The sequence below is a fragment of the Myotis daubentonii genome, chromosome 13, assembly GCF_963259705.1.
Source record: "Myotis daubentonii chromosome 13, mMyoDau2.1, whole genome shotgun sequence".
NCBI classification, from domain to species: Eukaryota; Metazoa; Chordata; class Mammalia; order Chiroptera; family Vespertilionidae; genus Myotis; species Myotis daubentonii.
In genome coordinates, this window is record NC_081852.1 from 46,682,984 (window position 1) to 46,704,806 (window position 21,823).

The 21,823-nt window shown below is 40.5% G+C and overlaps 1 protein-coding gene and 1 pseudogene across 2 annotated transcripts in view; one reads left to right on the forward strand and one right to left on the reverse strand.

Moving 5' to 3' along the window:
• Positions 1 to 21,823, reverse strand: part of ARMH3 (armadillo like helical domain containing 3) — a 175,387-nt gene that overhangs the window by 27,138 nt on the left and 126,426 nt on the right. For both annotated transcript variants that reach the window (XM_059661188.1, XM_059661189.1), the window contains exon 24: positions 2,435 to 2,513. In XM_059661188.1, the coding sequence (XP_059517171.1) occupies positions 2,435 to 2,513 (79 nt within the window). The remainder of the gene's footprint in view (positions 1 to 2,434; positions 2,514 to 21,823) is intronic.
• LOC132214562 (large ribosomal subunit protein uL22-like) lies at positions 13,102 to 13,694 on the forward strand (annotated as a pseudogene).

Consider the following 21,823-nt stretch of genomic DNA (forward strand, 5'->3'; position numbering starts at 1 on the left):
TTATGGTCTTCAGGTTTTATTTTAGGAGTCCTTTAGAATCTATTTGGGGATTAAGTTCTTGATTTTTTCTTTCTACTTAGTTTGCTGCTAACAACTGCAGGTCCCTACTGCATCTCAAAGCCAGCTTTTTGGGAAGCTGTGAATACACTTAACACTTAGCTTTAATGTTCCTAAGTGAAGAGAGAGAAGTGCTCCAACACATGTTGGAGATTAACAAGGCAGTCAAATACTTTGAATCTGATAGTGCTGAGAATAAAATCAAGTGTACCCTAACCTGTCATGTAGTGCCCTTCAAAGTCAGTTAGGGAAGAGAAGCAACAACTATTTTGAGAGCAGTTTTGCAAAGGGTCCCAGAATAGTATCACCCTTCCCCCATTTCCCAAGTGAAAAGGATTGGTAAAGAGGTAATGAGTGTACAAAAACTCCATGAGAATAAGAACACTTAAATCACTCAGCACTGATCCCCAATACCCAGCGCCATACATTGTATACAGCAGGCCTGTAATTATTTATTGACTAAATAAACCTTTGAGAGCTGTTATTCCTTCCCCATTCTCAAACAGAACTATCTACTCTCCTCCATAGAAATTGCCTCATCTTTGGTTGTAGACTCTTTTTGAGAGGCACTTTCATCACTTCATTTAACTTTGAAAGAAGTTGGAGGAGGGTGAGGACATGTGCTTACTAATCATCCTTTTCCAGATTGCCTCATGCACCAGAATGGATTTTTATTATTGGTCTGTGGCTGTTACTGCTGTAGAAAGATTTCAGCCTGACCTTCCCAAGCTACTGGGGGATGAACACTGCACATGGCTGACGGAGAAAAAAATCTTCCTTTAAAAAAAAAAAAAAAAAGCTTTTAGACTAACCAGAGCTCACTGTGGTAGGAAAGTCACCCTTTCTCTCACTGAACAAAATTCAAGATGTATTCTTTTGTATAAAAATGGTATGTAGTAAAACCAATCTGAATTGGTCCATCAGGAAAAAGGTAGCATCTTGAAGTACCTTACAGACAGCAGTGGTATCAAAGAACAGGATTCAGGAATGCCCCACAGGCAGAATAGGAAAAAAAGAAAATGAAGCCATTTATAAAGGCAGTTTAAATAACAGGATGGATTCTCACTGGTGGCCTCATGAAAGAGAACAAATATGTCACAGGGAACAACTGATATACTAATAGAGTCTTATCCATCTGGCTGAGGAAAAGAGCCACTGGTTGGAATACTGAGAAGCTTGTCTGTTGGGAAAAAGGCTTGCTGGGTGCCTCACTGGAATAGCTGAATAGCTTTAGGAACGCTGGAACACATGGTCATACTGTAGCTGGCTAGTCCAGCTAGCAAGAGGTTCAAAGAAGGGTTACACTGGTGCACTGGCAAAAAACAAAGCAGAGCAGAGCATATGTGGGCTTTTAAAAATTGGCTTAGAGCCTATATACTGGTACCTGGACTCTCACCTCATGCATACCCTGGCCCTCCAACTTAAGAATAAAGTGAGAAGGAAGGAAGATTGTGTGAATAGGATGTTTCATTTTGTGCTTTTAAAAATAGGACTCGCCTGGACGGTATGGCTCAGTGGTTGAGTGTCAACATATAAAGCAGGAGATCACAGTTCAATTCTGGCCAGGGCATATGCCCGGGTTGTGGGTTCCATCCCCAGTGTGGGGCTTGCGAGTGGCATCTAATCAATTATTCTCTCTCATCATTGATGTTTCTGTCTCTCATTCCCTCTCCCTTCCCCTCTGAAATCAACAAAAATGTATTTTTTTAAAAAAGAAAGGACTCAAGAGTCTCATTCTGAAACCAAGTTCAAGCCCCACCATGCGCTAAAGTTCCATCTCTACTTTTATATAATGCAGAGCCGAGGGCCGGAACTTTGGGAGATGGGGAAATCAGGCCAGACTCTAGGAAAACAAGCACACAATGCTATCTGAATCTCCAATCAGTCCATACCATAGAAAAATCTACTCAGAAATAATTGTTCAAGCCATATAGAACTCAATTACTAAAGAAAATCTGTCCCAATGAAGGCTCACATTTTAACAAGCCAAACAGCATCAAATTAAGCTGAACTCAGGGTTTTTCTAATTGGCAGTTTCATCCATTTCTAAGTTTTCATTTCTTATTTTCAAAAATCAAAATGACTCTCTGCCTAAAATAAAAAGAAATGCCTTATCACCCACTCTAAAATAAGAATTCTCCAAAATTTCACCTACAGATCTTATATATAATTTAACAAACCTCTCATATGGCACAAAAGCTGAAGCCATTACTATTTAAAGTACTATCAACAAATCACTTACTAATTCCTCTTAATAGTCTAGCTCTTGCCACTCCCACTAGAAGCTCAGTCACAGAATCCCTCTGCCATTAGAGAGAGGGCAACTACTTGATCCTAGCCCCCAAGGAGGGTCACTCTGGGGAGAGTAGTAGCTTACCTGCTCCTCAGACAGTTGGGATATATGATTCACAGCAGCATAGGATTCAATTTTGGGGTTAAAGTGGTTGATGATGGCTCTGAAACAAAGAATTAACATTAATATAGTACCAGATGGAAAGAAGAAGAAATGAGTTAAAAACAAGTATTGCGTACTCTCTGGTTTAGAGTGCAAAAGCATGGGAATGATTGTCAGAGGGTAATTGTCTCCTTACTGAACATGAGATCATATGAGGGTGAACTGATAACTCTGAAGGGGGAAGGGTTTAATAATTTATTAGAGCCAGAACCGGTTTGGCTCAGTGGATGGAGCATTGGCCTGTGGACTGAGGGTCCCAGGTTCGATTCCGGTCAAGGGCATGTACCTTGGTTGTGGGCGCATCCCCCAGTCGGGGGCGTGCAGGAGGCAGCTGATCGATGTTTCTCTCTCATCGATGTTTCTGACTCTCTATCCCTCTCCCTTCCTCTCTGTAGAAAATCAATAAAATATATTTTTTAAAAAAATAATTTATTAGAGACAATAGAATTAAGCATCTCTGCTTTGCAAATGAACTAGAGAAAACCTCACAACCAAACAAAAAACAAAACCAAGCATCCTTCAGGCAAGAAACAGGACCCAGTGGGCTGTCCACTAGGGGGCCCTGGTGTTTTTCAGTCAGGATGAAAAGTACTTGGCTCTGCTCTGAAGAGCTCCAAGGGGAGAACAGGGCACTCTGGACCTACATGTACGCTAAATGCAGCCTCTGAAGAAGCTGAGCTTTATCAAAGCCTAGAATCAATCTTCATACTTGTTAGTTAATATTTCAAATCAAAATTTTATTTCCAGCTATTGAAACCAAAATCTGAGTGTCACTTTCAAATACTCCCTCTCCTTTACTTCCTCACATTCAAGGTCACCAAGTCTTATCAAATCTACCTCTTAAAAATTTCTGAAATCTGAAATAAATAAGTTTCTCTGAAACCAATGCCTTGGTATAGGTCCTTATTTCTTGTCTGGTATAGCAGAAAAATCACAGGTTTTAGATAAGAGTTTAGCATGAGTCCATATTCATATAAAAATGATTAAATAAGTTGGGAGAAGAGACAAATATTTCTAACAGAACAATTTAGAATAAAATGTGTAGATACTCTCCTCTTTAGGAGGTGGAGTTTAGCTCCCATTTCCACTGAGGGTAGGCTAGACTTAGTGACTTATTTCCAAAGAATAGAGTAGCAAAAGGGAAAAATAGTAACTTTACAGTAAAATATTCTGGAGACCACCACCTTAACCAAGAGATGAAGGTGAACATCACCAGTAATATCATGTAGTTGTCAAGTAATCCCTGGTATGATCTAATGAGAAGGGAACTTCACTTCTTTTGTGTACTTTTTAGAACTCAGACCTTCAGTCTAATCACGAGAAAAACATGAGACAAACAGACTGGAGCAGACTGTCAAGGTCATCAAGAATAGAGAAATTGTCAAAGACCAGAGGACATTTGGGAGACATTACAGATAAATGCAATGTAATACCCTAAAATGTCTCCTGGAGCAGGAGGAAGACATTAATGAATAAACTGTGAAATCCAAATAAAATATGAAGTTTAATTAATAGTAATGTATCAATGCCAGTTTCTTAGTGTTACTAGTAAATATACCGTGGTAATGTAAGATGGGGAAACTACGTTGAGGGGCATTTCTTCTATAATTCTTAAAATTATTCCAAAATAAAGTTTATTAAAATGTGTATGTGGCCCTGGCCAGAGTTGCTCAGTGGTTAGAGTGCAGGCATGTGCACTGAAGGGTCACGGGTTCAGTTCCCGGTCAAGCACACATACCTGGGTTACAGGTTTAATCCTCACCTAGTTGGGATGCATGCTCGAAGCAACCAATTGATGTGTCTTTCTCACAGCCGTGGTTTTTTTCTCTTTCTCTCCCCCACCCTTCCTTCCATTCTCTCTAAAGAAAATCAATGGAGCCCTAGCCGGTTTGGCTCACCGGATAGACCAAAGAGTCCCGGGTTCGATTCCGGTTAAGGGCACATGCCCACGTTGTGGGCTTGATTCCCAGTAGGGGGCGTGCAGGAGGCAGTCGATCAATGATTCTTATCATTGATATTTCTTTCTCTCTCTCCCTCTCCCTTCCTCTCTGAAATCAGTAAAAATATATTTTTTTAAAAAGAAAATCAATGGAAAAAATATCCTCGGATGAGAACAAAACAAAACAAACAAATATTTGTGTGTATGACAGCGTAATAGAAATCAATGTTTTCATATAACTTATTGATTGTAAAGAATTACAGAACCATTGAATCTAATACAGGTTAAAAAAATATAAACCAGAGATTTTACAAAAACATGGTCTGGAATCCTACTTTGACCACTTATGATTCTGAATGATTTTAGGGAAGCTATATCTCTCATTAGAGGGAAAAATGTGGGAATAATAATACCTATCTTAGCACTTAGCACAGTACCTAGGAATAGTACATTGTAGGCGTACAATAAATGTTTGTTGAAAGAGTGACTAAATCTTAGAGGATTCTTACAACATTTATATAATAAAGCAACATCAAACACCTAGCACAATGCCTGGCACACAGCTGGTGCTCAGTAAATATTCAATGAATGAATAAATTAAATAAGACAGAAATGGGTCAGAGTCCTATGCTTTATGCTGCAGGGCATGAATGCTCATATTGTTTGGTGGAGGATATGACAAATTTGCCACTCTGGGAATTTATATTTGGAATGAAGATAAAATCAACCTCCAACCTGCCCTGTGACATTCTCATTCCAGAGCTTCAAATCTCAGCAGGTGATTAAGGTCTCCCACCAGACAAACTGAGGGACTGTTTAGGAACCTGAGAGATGTGGAACAGCCTAAATCCAGTTAGTAATTTCTAACTCAATACCCACGAAGGGCACTTGAGTATATGTCTCTGCTCTACTTTTCTTGCTGTTTTTTTAGGGCTGTTACTTGAAAAATCTGAGTACTAATCTGATCTACTGGAGATGCCAGGTGCAGGGCACTAGGCTTAGGAGATAAGAAAAATAACCTGACACTGACTGTTTTTCCTGCCAGCCTCTTTAGGAAGGAATTTGAGAGCGGGATTAGGAGCTTCATACTGTTGAAATAGAAATATGTTCTGAGATAGCAAAGAGATGACAAACACTGAAACCAGGCTAAGTCAGCCCAACTGAATGACACAGGCCTTGACTGAAATACTAAGCTTCTCCTTCTCTAGGAAGTTTGGAGGCTACCAGGGCTCATCTGGGTTGTGATTCCACACTGCCCCCACCTGGCAATGTCCCTAGACTGGGACTTAAGCCTGACTAGCTCTCAGCGGAAGAAAGATGAAGCACCAGATTTATGGATGAAAGAAGCGTCTTTTTTTTTTTTTTTAAGGCTTTCCTTCCCACTGATATTATTTCCAAAAGGATTTACTACCATCTCTTCTGAAGATTGTGTGGGCTAAGGGGTAGAAAGAAGAGGAAATTTGGGTAGGGAATAAATCATTAAACAGACCCATATGGAAAGATTAAGGCTTCCCTTTGATAAAGGTGACAAGACAATCTAATAGGAAAACAATAGTTATTTTTTCTTCAAGAAATGGTGCTGGGATATTGGATATCTATATGCAAAAAAATAAAGTTAGATCCCTACCTCACACCATATACAAAATTAACTCAATGTGGATCACAGATCTAAATGTAAGATCTAAAAACTATAAAATTCTTAGAACACATGAGAATAAATTTTTACAAACCTGGGTTAGGCAATGATTTCTTGGATAGGATACCAAAAGCACAAGTGACAAAAAGTAGGTCAAGTTAAAAAATGTTTGTGCTGCAAATGGTATCATCAAGGAAGTGAAAAGAAAACCCAGAGAATGGGAAACAATATTTGGGCATCATATAGCTGATAAAGAACCCCAATGAGATACCACTTCACACCTGCTAGGATGGCAATAATATAAAAGACAGTAACAAGTGTTGGTAAGGACATGGAGAACTCTCATACATTGCTGGTGGGACTGTAAAATGGTACAGCTACTTTGGAAAATGATTTGGCAGTTCCTCAAATGTTAATAAATAGAGTTACCATATGACTCAGAAATTCTAATCTTAGGTATATACCCAAAATAATGAAAACATTAAGGCTACAGAGAGCCATGGCCGGATAGGTCAGTTGGTTAGAGCACTGTCCAGATATACCAAGGTTGTGGGCTCGATTCCTGGTCAGGGCACATAAAAAAATCAACTAATGAATGTATAAAAAAGTCAAACAACAAATCGATGTTTCTCTCTCTCGCTCAAATCAATTTTTTAAAAACATTATGTCTACACAAAAACCTGTACACAAATGTTCATAGTAGCATAATTTGTAATAGCCAAAAAGTAGAAATAATCCAAATGTCCATGAATGGATAACTGAAGAATGGGTAAACTGAAGAAAGGATAAACAAAATGTGGTATGGCTACAATAGATTATTCAGCCATAAAAAGGAATGAAGTACTGATAAATGCTACAACATGGATGGACCTTGACAATATTAAATGAAAGAGGCCAGACACAAAAGGCCACATATTGTATGATTCCATTTATAGAAAAGGTCCAGAATAGGTAAATTATTATATATAGAGAAAGCATATTAGTGGTTGCCTGAGGCTAAAGGGAGGATTAGAGGAGTAATAAAGATTGACTGCTAATGGGTATAGAGTAATTTGGGGGGGGGGGGAGATAAAATATTCTAAAATTAGATTGTGGCGATGGTTATACAATAAGTTGTACATGTTAAATGGGTGAATTATAACATATATGAATAAAGTTGTTTTAAAAAAAAAAGACTAAGTCCTCTGCCTCCAGCAGTTCTTGAGAAAGCTGCTTTCTCCAGCAACCAATTCGGCTAGAATTTACAGATCCCGGAGTGTTTCACTTACCAAGATGATTTTCCTAGAGCCTGCATCTGCTAGCAATGCTAGTGGCAGGAGGAAAAGAAACTCATTGGGCTAGTGACTATTTTATAAATTACAGCAGATAGAGTTTAAGGAACTTCTGCAGAAGCCTCTGTGTGTACCATGAAAGGAGCAGTAATGTGGGTGAGACTGGCAGTGGAAACCACATGTTTAGGGAGGATCAACCCTGCCTGGAGATAAGAAAAGGTCAATTCCTGGTAATATGTGTGATATCTTTAGATTAAAAGGTTTGCATTTGGCAAATGATATCAACTTTTGGCTGTTGAAAAAAGAACTCATTGGAATAAAAAAATTAGGTGTAGACTGGTGCAGGAGAAGGAAGGTTATTTTTAACACTCTTACCACCTTTTTTTTTTTTTTTTTTTTTTTTAGGAAATGGCTGAAGCTGCCCACATTACTCAGAGTCATCCCATCCATCCAGGACTATGAAGAGGGTTTAAAGAAATAAGGTCCGACTGTCCAACCTATGAGGGAAGGTGGAGGAGGAGGGGGGCGGGGGGTAAGAGATCAACCAAAGGACTTGTATGCATGCATATGAGCATAACCAATGGACACAGACAGGGCGGGAGGGGGGTGGAGGTTGGAGGGGAGGAGGGAGGGCATGTGCTGGGGGGTGGGGGCAGGTGGGGAGAGGTCAATGGGGGGGGGGGGGAAGGAGACTTGTGTAATACTTTAAACAATAAAGGTTTTAAATAAAAATTAAGAAAAGGAAAAAGAAATAAGGCCCAAGGAAAGGGAAAGGAATCTGGAGGTAGAACTTGGTGGACAAAGGGAATATAATTTTTAACCAAACTTCCAGCTTTTCTCAAAATGGAACTAAGTGCTCCATGTTAGCAAGAACCAAATTTATTTTGCTCACCAATATATTCCCAGGCCTTTAGCAAAATGCCTGGCATACTGGCAGATTCGATTTTTAAAACTGAATGAATGAAAGTCTGAGAAGGTTTCTGTCCAGTCTCACCACTAACAAGGAGCTCCATGATCACCAGTTATTCTCCAAAAGTATGAAAATAGCAGTAAAAATGTTTTATCCCTATCCTGGGAGAAAAAGTGGCTCAGACAGGAACAGCTGTCCTCCAAAGAAGAAACAAAAGTTGTCACTAAAGACAATAAAGGTTTCTCATCTTCAATCATACCAGGAGGCCAGAGAAAAGCTTTCTGGCATTTCCTATTAATCTAGTAGCTTCTGAAAGTAAGCCTAAATTTCTGTTTATTTGGGAGAGCAGTGGGGGAGTGTGTTACACTCTGGTATGTGACCTAGTGCAGCTGAATTAGACAGTCCCAAAGGGGAAAGAGAAAAGAAACAGACAATAGCACAGTCAAGGGTATTGACTTAGTTCCATTTTTCAAAAGCCAGCCTCCATGAGGGATGACTCTGCACCCAAAGCACCTTTAAGGGCAAGAATCTGGGCCACCCTCCAAGCAACTGTCAATTTCTGAGTGCTGAAGACAGGGGTCACTTATACAAACTGAAGCAAAATGAAGTGGACAGATGGAACAGCAAGGCTGAGCTGGGGATTTCTTGGTCCATTTTTAACTTATTCTCTCTGACTCATGGCTCTGCAAAGCAGCTTTCTTTTCCCTAGTGCTGGATGGATGATGGCTGAGACACTAGTTAATGCCCAACTTACCCCAAAAATGTGTGGAAATGTTACCTTAATAATGTAGGCAATGTAGCTTAAGAGAAAATGTGGACTCTTCCTCATATCCAATGTAAATCTAAAACAAATCCTCCAAAGATGCAATTTCTCACAATACCAGCTATCTCCTACAGACAGGGGGAACATCTAAGGGTCTTTCATGAAACATTAAATAATGTTTCATCCAGGAGCCCAGAACATGGTGATTGTTTCCTGACTGAGATAGCTGAAGGAAGCAGGCTGTCTCTGGAAGCTATGTAAATCCTTCAGAAAGAAAGGGCAAAAAGAGACCTGGCAAAGTGGCTCAATTAGTTGGAGCATCATCCTGGAACCAAAAGGTTGCAGGTTCAATTCCTGGTCAGGGTACATATAGAAGGCAACTGATCCATGTTTCTCTCTCTCCCCCATCCCCCCCCCCCCTTCTCTCTAAAATGAATAAACATATCTTCAGGTGAAAATTTTATTTTTATTTTATTTATTTATTTATTTTTATTATTATTATTAGTTAAGGTATTACAAATATGTCCTCATCCCCCCCACAGGTGAAAAATTTTAAAAAATATTACTTTTTAAAAAAGGAGAAAAACAGGCAAAGGTTGTTTACAGGAAAAGTTTTTATAGCTCTTATTCCAAGGGAGGAAACATAATTAGTATACTTAACTTGGTACATACTGGGAAGATTCTTCAATGTTTCACCCTAAAATTATTCCTATAAGGCTACCAGATTTACATTAAAGAGATTATGAATAAATACCTAAATTCTGATAAAAATAAATCTGGATCTCAAGCCTCAAACTCCTAAGAGCTATAATCCTGTATTTTTAAATACTTGCTAAACATGTACAACTGGATGTCATGCTTTTGTTTACATGGTCTTCTTCACATGAAATGCTTTTTTCCCCCCATCACTAAAAAGACTAAGTCTTATTTTCCCTTGAAGACCCAGTTAAAATACCATTGCTTCCCTGAACATGGTATATATATATATAGCAAGGCTTTAGTTTAGAGGCAAAATCGTGCTTAGTCCACTTCTAGGCTGTGTCACCACAGGCAAGAGAAGAATCTCTCTGACTACCAGTTTCTTCGTCTAGTTCAATGGTCGGCAAACTGCGGCTTGGCAAACGGCAGCTCGCGAGCCACACACGGCTCTTTGGCCCCTTGAGTGTGGCTCTTCCACAAAATACTGACTTCTGTGCATGGGCCACAAAGTTTTAATCGCACTGTACGTGCGCGCCCGCACATGGTATTTTGTGGAAGAGCCACACTCAAGGGGCCAAAGAGCTGCTTTGGGCTTGCGAGCCGCAGTTTGCCGACCACAGGTCTAGTTGGATTTCCTTTCTAAAGCTTTTCCTCTGTTTTCCTATATTTATACCATCTATCATGAGCTAAAGGGAACTTCCCTCCAACCCCCACGCAGCTTCCCTTTCTTCCCTTTTCCTAGACCCAAAAGAGCAGCCCAGTGTGATATATTAGAGTATGTTCTCAGATATCTGGAGCTAAAGACAAGAAAACCATCATATTCATAATTGCTTCTACCTGGGAAACCTTCAAACATACAGCTAAAAGACTGCCTTTGGAGAAGGAGTGAAGGTATGATTAACTGGTATGTAACAGTGTTTAAAATGGTTTATCTGAGGTTGAGTTACTTAATTTCAAACCAACATTTCTTTTCATCTTCAGAACTGCCTCATCTACTCCCATTTCATGCAGTAATAAGCTTTCTTCTTCATGGAGTCAATGAATCTTCAGCCCATCCAATTCAACAACAATAACAAAAAAAGCAATTTCCCTTGACGCCCGTTAACAGCAGTGCATTACAAGCCTCAGAGATTCTGCTAATTAACATTAAACAAAATAAAACCTCAAATAAGAATTACCTTCTAACCTTTTCACTTTGAAACTATCTACTCAAAACTTCAGTGACTGACCTGTTAAGGTTATTCCTCTAACTATTCCCTATGTACCAAGTCTTAACCCTTTCATGCTAAGTAACCCCTTCCTTATATGGCAGTTCCTGTGGCCATTCTTTTTAGGACCAGAGACACAAAAATAGAACCTTACTATAGAAGCCATTTTGACAACTATCAGGAAGAATGAGCTACTGGCCAGTATATCTAGTTGCTTGCTTTACCCAATGATCCAACTATGTAAATTGGCCCAATTACTAAAGAGAACTTGATTTATTTGTGTACAAAACTTATTGGTCGAAGGGAGAACAGAGAATGTATATCATTGACTGCAACATAGTAACCCTCATATTTTAACCTGGAGAATGAATGATATGAATCAGCATTCCTCTTGATTTCTAGGTGAGAAATACATATGTCACACCAGGTAAGTTATTTACCTATTGGGTGACATTTTCATCCAGGCACTGCATTAGACAAATGAAGGCTTAAAATTCATTAAGTGAAGCAAAACAGGAAAGAGTTAATGTATGTGAAATGTACATGCACACAGCCTGAGGGGCAGTTGCTTCATTTTCTGGAGCTGTGTGCATGATTATACATTTTGGCAGTTGGAGCTTTCTACTTTGATTCATGACTTTGTCCAATGCAGGTTTCCACCTCATCACCTGCTGGAAATTGGGCAATTGGTTATAGCTACTTTGCTTGAAAAATGAGCTAATTTCTAGTTACAGTGGCCCCAAACCATAGATTTAAGCCAAGTAAGAGGCCATTGGCTTTACACTTTGGCTAAATTATTTCCTCTAGCACTGCCATAAGAAAATAATGAAATTCCTTCCTGCTTTAGATACCAACCTGACATTTTTTCATTGTTTACATAATCAGAATGAATGTAAAATGAACCACAGGAGTTGAAGGGACCACAAGTCAAATGGACCATCTACATTTCCATTGAAGATATTACTTAATTAGTTCCCCTTAGAAATGTCTACTTTTTATTAAAAGTATGTCTCGATAAATAAAGAGAGGATCCAAAATTTTCCTAGGGGTAAAATTTACCCCTAGACAAGATTAACCCATCCCTGGACCTGGCTGGGTAACCCAGTTGGTTAGACTGTCGCCATAATACACCAAGGTTGCAGGTTTGGTCCCTGGTCAGGGCACATACAAAAATCAACCCTGAGTACATGAATGGGTAGAAAACGAACCAATCTCTCTCTCTCTCTCTCTCTCTCTCTCTCTCTCTCTCTCTCTCTCTCTCTCTCTCTCTCTCTAAGAAAGATTAGCCTATCCCTGCTCAGATCCCATTATTCTGTGCTTCAGCTTCCCTTAATTTGTCTCTAGTGGCAAAGCAGGAGTTGGTGGTACAGTTCCAGGGAGTATAGAATACAAACCTTTGATAGCTTTTGCAATTAGATTGGCCCTGGATTTCCTATCTCCAGAAGCAAGGCCCCTCTAAACTCTCAGATATATCTAATGAATATAAAGGAATAAAATGTGCCATGTGAAAATGTCTATTAGATTTTCTGTCCCACTTCAGGACACAAGAAAATCCTAATACATACGTGGGAGGACTTCTCAGGCAGTAGAAAGCAGCTCAAAACCCCAAGAAGTAATCTAATTTTAATTAATGGTGATCACTGCAATCCCCTGAATGTGACTCAAAAACTTTGTAAAAACTGGCATGAGCCAAGAACCTGAAATATATTAACTACATCTCATTCCCATGAGCCCAATTAATCAATTTATTATAAAACATTTAACTTTGAGCAAGAGGGCAAAAAAAAAAAAATTAGCAGTTGGCTTACTTAGACTTCTTTTTTTGGTCATTTCAAAAACAGAGGGAAAGCCCTGGTTGGTGTTGCTCCATGGTTAGAGCGCCAGCCCATGCATCAAAGGGTCATGGGCTCGATTCCCAGTTAAGGCATGTACCTGGGTTACCAGTTCACAATCCCTGGTCCTGGTCAGGGCTTGTTCAGGAGGCAACCAATCAATGAGTCTCTCTCACATCAATGTTTTTCTCTCATATCGATGTATGTCTCTCTCTCTCTCTCTCTCTCCCACCCTTCCACTCTCTCTGAAACACACACACACACACACACAAACACACACACATACACCCCTCTTCCAATTCCCCAAAGTGGCCATAGATGACCTCTGAAAATGATTCCCTACTCACTAGACCCAGAAAACCCCACGGTATCATGCATATAAGAGGCTCAAACTTTGTGTTCACTTGAAGAACACTTGTGAAACTGCCTGGACCATCAAGGGCATGCATATTCTAAAAGACACCAAATATCTGAAGGATGTCATTTTAAAGAAGCAGTGTGTGTCATTCCGTTGTTACAATGGTGGAATTGGTAGGTGTGCCCAGGCGAAACAGTGGGGCTGGACACAGGGTCGGAGGCCCAAAAGGAGTGCTGCGTTTTTGCTGCACATGCTTAAAAATGCCGAGAGCAATGCTGAACTTCAGGGTTTAGATGTAGACTCTCTGGTCATTGAGCACATTCAGGTGAACAAAGCTCCCAAGATGCAGTGTAGAATCTACAAAGCCCATGGGAGGATTAACCCATACATGAGCTCTCCCTGCCACATTGAGATGATCCTCACTGAAAAGGAGCAGATTGTTCCTAAACCAGAAGAGGAGGTTGCACAGAAGAAAAAGATATCCCAGAAGAAACTGAAGAAACAAAAACTTATGGCCCAGGAGTAAATTCAGCATAAAATAAATCTAAAAAATAAAAATAAAATAAATCCTTGGGTGAAGATTAACACAAAAATTTAAAAAGAGGGAAATTATTTTAGTAGATCATATGCTGGACTAGAGAGAGAGGGAAATTGTCTATGGATCCCATACTAGTTAGAGAAAAAAGGTACATGAATCCCAAACTAATCAGAAGAGCTGTGCATATACCTCAGTGGTAGCAAGGGAGGAATGGGATCCCATACGGACAAAGGAGGGAAGAGGCTGTCAATATTTCTGAGCGGTCTAGTGCGGGCATATGGACACACACTGGACAGGAGTGGTCCTAATGTTCATGCACAGCCGAGGGGGGATGGCAGACAAATGGATCACATACCAGTTTTTAAGTACTCCAAGTAAAGAATGAAATTAAAAGACATGGAAAGAGGTTTATGCTCTATCCCAAGGGTACCTTTTGGAACTCCTCAGGAAAGGCAATTAGTGAGTCTGCCAAAGTAATTAAGCAAGCGAACATTTACCATAAAGCCCACATCAGTTAAGTGAACAGAGATGAATCTTATTACAGTGCACTGTCAGCTCTGAGCCTGCAGGTACTAACCACTGAGATGTGGCGTTACTCGGCCCTCTCTGCTCGCTCACCCATCATGATGGAGAGCTTCACCCTTCTTGTCAGCTCTAAAAGAACAGGCTGCTTTCACCTGCTCTGGCAGTGACTTATGTTGCCTTCAGAGAGGCCTTAGCACCAGTGTTTTTTTTGTAAAAAGTCTGGCTATAAATATTGAGGGAAGAGGTGTGGTTGGCTAGAGAAAGGAGCCTTGATAGATAGAGAGGCAGAGATATGGGAGAAAGCAGGGGAACTGCATAGAAGTTTGATTAGTTAGGTAAGAAAAATGGGATAGGTTAGTAGGTCAAGAAGTAAATGAAGCCCGGGCTGGCATGGGTAAGTGGTTAGAGCATCAGCCTGAGCACTGAAGGGTTGTGAGTTCAATTCCCAGTCAAGGGCATCTCTCCCACATCAATATTCCGCTCTCCCCCCGCCCCCCACTCCCACTCCCTCTAAAAATCAATAGAAAAGTTATCCTCAGGTGAGGATTAACAAAAAAATAAAGAAAGAAAGGAATGAAGCCCTGCCTGGTCTCATAGCACATGCATAGCAGTGACTGGAACACTGCCTATATACTGAAGGGTTTCAGGTTTGATACTAGTTAGGGCGTGTATGGGAGGCAACCAATAGATCTCTCTCTCTCTCTCTCTCTCTCTCTCTCTCTCTCTCTCTCTCCCTCCCCCCCCCCTTCCTCTCACTAAACATATCCTCAGGTGAGGATTAAAAATAAATAAACAAACAAACAAAATAGTAAGCATTGCTTTAAAAAATAAGATAATTTTTTTTAAAAAGGTAAATGAAAAATAAATAAGCTGCTCAAAGTACTGGACCATTCTGCTTGGGTGAAGTTGATAGTATCTCGCTCACTGGATAGGGGAAAATTTAAAATTTCACTGCAATATATTTTTTCTACAGGAAAAAAAATACTACTGAGGCATGTTGCTTTTCCAATGTTATTGACAGCCTCAATATCAGCTTATTAATGAGTTAGCTCCAAAGCAAAAGGGTTAGATTTTTCTCAACAACCTAATCCGTATCTATTATTGAACAAAATGCACTATTTGCTAGTGAAATGGATATTTATCAATTATCCTAAGATTTACAAATGGCACCTGGAACAACTTTTGGCTCTATTTATTTCTGAAAATAATTATGAGAGACAAAATGGAAGTCCAAAACTGACTAAATGGTAGCCTACTAAGTCAGGATACTCACAAGAGGAAGACTGCAAGAATACCTATTGAGACAAATTTAAAATCATACAACATTAGGGAACCAAGATGGCGGCGTAAGGTACAGACCTGTGTGTGCTGCCTCCCACAACAACATTGAAAATACCAACTATAAGACAAAACAGCTATCATTCAGAACCATGGGAAAGCTGGCCCAGTGGAAGTTCTACAACTGGAAGGGAAGAAAGAAGAGCACTGAGACTGAGTAGGATATGCAGAGGCGCCAAGAACAGAGGTATGGAGTCGTGCACCAGGCGGGCTGCAACTGGATGTGCGGTTTTTTTCAATCAAAAGGGGTTACAAACTCTCGAATCCACTGAGCTGTTTGGGGCGGGATTCTGAGGTCCCAGACCCCTACGGGGAGAGGCGGGATGGCCTTGCAGCGGGTCAGAAAGCGAGGGCGGCTTTCTCGCGGAGCTGCTCACTGGCCCTCAGGGACGCAGAGATGCGGAGTCACAGAGAGGCAAGGAGTCGTTAAGACGCCATTGCTGTTTGCTCCGCCCTGGTGATTCCCTGAGACCCCGCCCTACTCAATTTACATCACCGCCCAAGCTGTGCCAGTGGCACAAAAGGAACCACCTGCGCTTTTGCAGCTTAACCCAACAAACTGCAGATTTCAACTCCTCGCACCCCTAAGGGACACACTCAAGAAACAGAATCAGGTTGGGAGGAAGCCGGAACCAGACCCGGCTGGGCCGGCAACATGGAATCGCTGTACCAGCAAACGCACAAACAGGTCCACCAGATCCAGTCTCACATGGGACGCCGGGAGACGGCAGACAAGCAGTCTGTGCACTTAGTAGAAAACGAAATCCAAGCAAGCATACCAGATATTCAGCCAGCAAGAACGCCTGGAGATTTTGTTCAGCAAGGAGCCGCCCAACAAAAGACAGAATACCAAACTTTGTGTTGACCAGTTAAAGTATGATGTCCAGCACCTGCAGACTGCTCTCAGAAACTTCCAACATCGGAGATACGCAAGGGAGCGGCCCCTGTGAGGCTGAGACAGTCCCTGTGAGGCTGAAACGGTCCCTGGGAGACTGAGACGGTCCTTGTGAGGCTGAGACGGTCCCTGTGAGGCTGAGACGGCCCCTGTGAGGCTGAGACAGTCCCTGTGTGGCCGAACACAGGAACACAGGGACATGTTGCAGATGGAAATAGCTACATTTTCCATGTGTATGACCCGGCAACAAAAAGTGTACACTTATTGATGAGGACAGTAGGGGGTAAGGGCAGAGGGTGGGGTGGGAACTGGGTGGAGGGGAACTATGGGGGGAAAAAAGGGGAACAACTGTAATAACCTGAACAATAAAGATTTATTTAAAAAAATCATACAACATTAAAAAAACTCATCACAGGCCATGTGTCTATCACTCAGAGGAGCAGGTAAGAGTAGACAGGTAGGTAGGTAGGTAAGGCCCCTATGTTCAGAAACCAATAAATCTCTACCTCATTATAGAAAGGAGATCCTGAAGACATTGCTGGGAGATAGACATGATCAATCAATTGAAGAAATGACATGGAATGGCTTGTGACTGAAATTGATGGAAGTCTCATAGCACATGCACATGCAGGCACCCATACATTTGAGCTTCCCTCTAGGCCTAGAACAAGAGCACACAAAGAGCTGTGGTAGAAAATGACTTGCAACCCTACTTTCTACCACAGTGCTTTGTTTGCAACAGGCCTGCAATTTCCTTACATTCAAAGGCAGTGAGAGGTGGGAAAAGGTGGGGAGACTAGATGACTACTATTCAAAACCAAGCAGAGCTGCCCAGGAGAGGACTTAATTGGAGGATAAATTTGGGGACTGATTTTTTGACAGCACCTCCAATAATAGCTAGTAAAGCAGGGGATAAGAGCCAGCTCCAAACATTCATCATAATAGTGCAACAAGATGAACGTCTTTGGGGGAGAGTCTATGAGATTCTGGAGTAAGAAATGAAGCCCATGTGGAGGGTGAGGCAGTTGGCTCTGGCAGATTGTCCCTGTGGGAGGCTGGGTATCATTGTTTTATGCTCACGAAGAAGTTATTAGTTGCTTTCTCTTCAATATACCAGAAATAGTAGTAAGTTTTTCCCTTCCTGAAAAGGTGACACTGTCCAAAGGAGAAATTTGGTTTTACAGTGATTACAGAATTTTGTACTATATGCACCATTTTAGAAGGATAATTTCTATATTTTCTCCTCCTGCCTTACTCTGCAAATTGACTGCTTTCTCCACTTGATCTTAGCCATAAGGCTGAGAAGTGATGACAGCTTTCTTATGCAGTGAAGGAACAATCGTACCTAGAAGAAAGTTCTATGGTTTCTGAACCTAAGGTTTTGCTAGTACAGCCACTGACTCTTGATAGTTCAATTTGTTTGACAAACATTTGAATATTTACTATGTGCAGGTACTATGCTAGGAAATGGAGGAGGCAAATTAAATTTGATTCCAATTAGCAAGGAATATAGACTTTAATGGAAAAGACACACCATAGACAATTTCATTATGATGTGGTAAGGGCCAAATGGTATCACGGGAGCACGAGGAGGAGGCGGGTATAGCCCAACCTGGGGGCTTAGGAAAGGCATCCTGAAGGAGATATTGCTTGAGTAAAATCTTATTTTAAAGCTTTCCAAGCTAAAGAGTAGCAGGATACCTTTGTGAAAGCCACAAGCCTGTCAGGGTCCTATTTGCACCTTTTTGCTCAGTACTGACTCAAAGATGCTCATGGAGTTAGGCTATGGCAGGTTCTGTGCCTCCTTTCACCTAAAACGAAATGTAAACACACAGCAGCTACCTAAGCTGAAGGCAGGCTTTTCAGTCTTAAGGGAATGATGGATCTCAGCGGTGCTGTGCCTGCCCCGCCCTCCACAGTGTGTCAGTCTCGTGGCAGCTGTTCCACTTAAAGCCACACTGAAGCCTTGAGTCTCTGATCTCCACCAAACCACACTGAAGAGAATAAATGGCTCTGCTTTGCAGCTGCCTGTTAATTATAACAGTTTCCTTGGTCCTCTTTTGGCTGATAAGACAATAATATGCATTTGGGAAGTCCTCAGTAAGAAATACTTAAGAGAACTTTACTTCATAAAGAGCCTGAAAAAACTCCTACTGCCAACAGCACTAAGGCATCCAAACACCTAAAACCATAGCATGTGAAACAGCATCAGAACACACAGATTCCTTCAGCAGGGCCTCTAGTTTACATAAATGACAGCAATCCATCACTCAGCCAATGAGAGGGCTTTTAAAAAGCATCCTTATAAAACCATCTTTTAAATTCAGGAGATCCGTAAGATAAAAATAGCATTAATTGCCTTGACTTGTTACTTCAAAAAGGAAAAAAGATAGCCCTAGCCAGTGTGGCTCAGTTGGACTATTGTCTTACACACAGAAAGGTCACGGATTCAATTCCCAGTCAGAGCACATACCTAGATTGCGGGTTCAGTCCCTAGTTGAGGAGAGTACGAGAGGCAACCAACCAACCTCTCTCTCTCTCTCTCTCTCTTCCCCTTCCTCTAAAATAAAGATAAATAAATAAATGATATATCCTCAGGTGAGGATTTAATTTAAAAAAAAAGGGAAGAAAAACAATGCATGATGCTATTGATAATTCACTTCAAAGTGGCTTTAGTTGTCTCAAAGCCCCATTTTAGATAATTAAAACTTTTTGGCTGTCCTCTTGTTACTCTAGAAGGAATTAGTAGTAAATTCTACTGTATTGGGATAAACAATTCAGCTCATCAATGAGAAAGGGGACTCTTCTGATAATTCCAAAGCATACTTCCTGGTTATCCTAGATTAATTCAGGAGTTGCCAAGAATGTATTTCCTGTTGTCCATTGTATGGTAAATGGGAACATGGGCCCTTCCCATGCTCCAACTCTCCCTCCCACCCTGTAAGCAGACTGTGAGACCTTGGGAACCTGGCCAGCAACTCAGTCTCAGAAAGGCCAAAGAGAAACTGCTTCTAGATGGGAGCCTGGATTGTAAACAGCTCATGTTTTGATCTCACTACAGGCACATCCCCCTCCACCTGCATGCTCTGTTTTTCTGTTTTCTGTATTCTATAAAACCTTATGTTGGGAAAGCCTAAGTGGCGGCAAACGAAGAGCACTGGTTGGTTGACTCTAGTGTGGCCCATCCATAGGCCGGATGGACTTAGCAGGACAACTTTACTGGTGGCAGCCAGTGTGGCAGTAAACTTCATCAGTCGGCTGCCACCAGTGCACACATAAATCCTAATAAACCCATGTCTTTCACAGCCAGTCCTCTAAGTTATTTCTTTGGAATCCATGAACAACATGCAGCACTTTGCATAACATCTATTAAGATCTGAAGCACTCTTTTATATGGGGGCCTCACAGAAACATTGGGGAGCACAATCAGAAGGGGAGCTCTACAATCACTTAGGCATCTCAATATCCACTTCCTAGCTTAGGACCTCAGATCTGCTGATGATTCTGAAAGATGATGGTGGCAATATTAAGGCCTTGGAAGATAAAACATTCATTCCAGCCACCCACTCATTCTTTTACTGTGCTAGGGGCAGTGATTACAGAAGTAAAACAAAACAAAACAAAACATTGTCTCTGTCCTTAGGAGTTTGCCATCTAGTGATGGTCAGATATATGAATGAGATTACCACAATGTGACAAGTGCTTTAAGAGATGTATGAAGTCCTGTGGTAATACAGGTGGGAATCATACTTCTTCAAAGAACCCAGAAAGCTTTCAAGGAAGGTGACATCTGAGATAGATTTTGAAGCATAAATAGGATTTTGCTAGGTGAAAAGAGGAATGGGAAGACATTCTAGGTAAAAACATGTGCAGAGGTATGACATTTGAGATTCTGTGGTCAATTGTACTTTGGCCAGATCTTAGGACAGATGGGAGAGTGAAAGTAAATAAAGCTAGAAAAGAAGGTAGGCTGAGGTCAAGGTGTCATGCAAAGAAGTTTGGACATTATCCTATCCCTATCAATGATGGGGAATCACACAAGATTTAAATCTGGCAAGTTTTTAAATTAAATGCTTCAGACATAGGAAAGGGTGCAGAAAAGAATATACTGAATGTTTACGTACCTAATATCCAACTTAAGAAAGCATTACAATTACCTTCCAAACCCTCCATGTACCTCTTCTTAAAAAAAAAATAAAAAAAAAAATATATATATACATACATACATACACACACACACACACACACACACAGAGATTTTTTAATTGATTTCAGAGAGGAAGGGAGAGGGAGAAAGAGATAGAAACATCAATGATGAGAGAATCATTGATCGGCTGCCTCCTGCACACTACCCACTGGGGATCGAACCTGCAACCCTGGCATGTGCCTTTGACTAGAATCAAACCCGGGACCCTTCAATCCACAGGCTGATGCTCTATCCACTGTGCCAAACCAGCTGGGACCACATACCTCTTCTTGACTGCACATCTGTCACTCTCTTCCCCAAATAAATAGTCTCTTGATTTTGGTATTTATCATTATTATAAGCTGCTTTACTCTTTTAACTAAATAACATATTAATTTTTGTGTGTTTTTAAACTTTTTGTGCATATTATCTTACATTCTACAACTTACTTTTTTATTCAATATTATATTTGTGAGATTTTTATTGACTTGTGTTGCTCTAATCCAACTTCAAGGTTGCATAATATTCCACTGTATAAATATACCACAATCCATTCTACTGATTGAAATGTAGGTGGTTTCTCATTTTCTTGGTATGAAAGACAATATTGAATAAATGTTTATATATATATATATATATATATATATATATATATATATATATATACACACACACACACACACACACACACACACACACATACATACATATATATACATATACATATATATATATATATCTCCCTGTGACCATTTGGGAGAGTGTCTTTAGGAAATATACCTAGGAATGGAATTACTGTTTCATAGTTTGGGGAACTTGCACTTAATTAGCTATTGCCAAATTGCCTGAAAAATCATGGTACCAACATATACTCCCACCAGCAGTGTAAGGACCTATGCTTCTGAAATTCAACTCTATGATTAAATAAATGCGAAAGACTGGAGGTAGAGAACAGTTAGGTGGCTCTTGTAATGTGAGAGGTTATGAGGCCTTGAACTAAAATGGTGGTTGTCAACACAAGAGTTAGTGAATTTCCTTAACCTGGACAGATGTTACTTTGAAGTAAAATGAATTTTAAAAAAGATGAACCACTTAAAATTTTTTAAAATTTATTTTAGAGAGGAAGGGAAGATAGAAACATCAATAATGACAGAAATCATTGATCAGCTGCCTCCTGCATGCCCCCTACCGGGGATCAAGCCCACAAACTGGG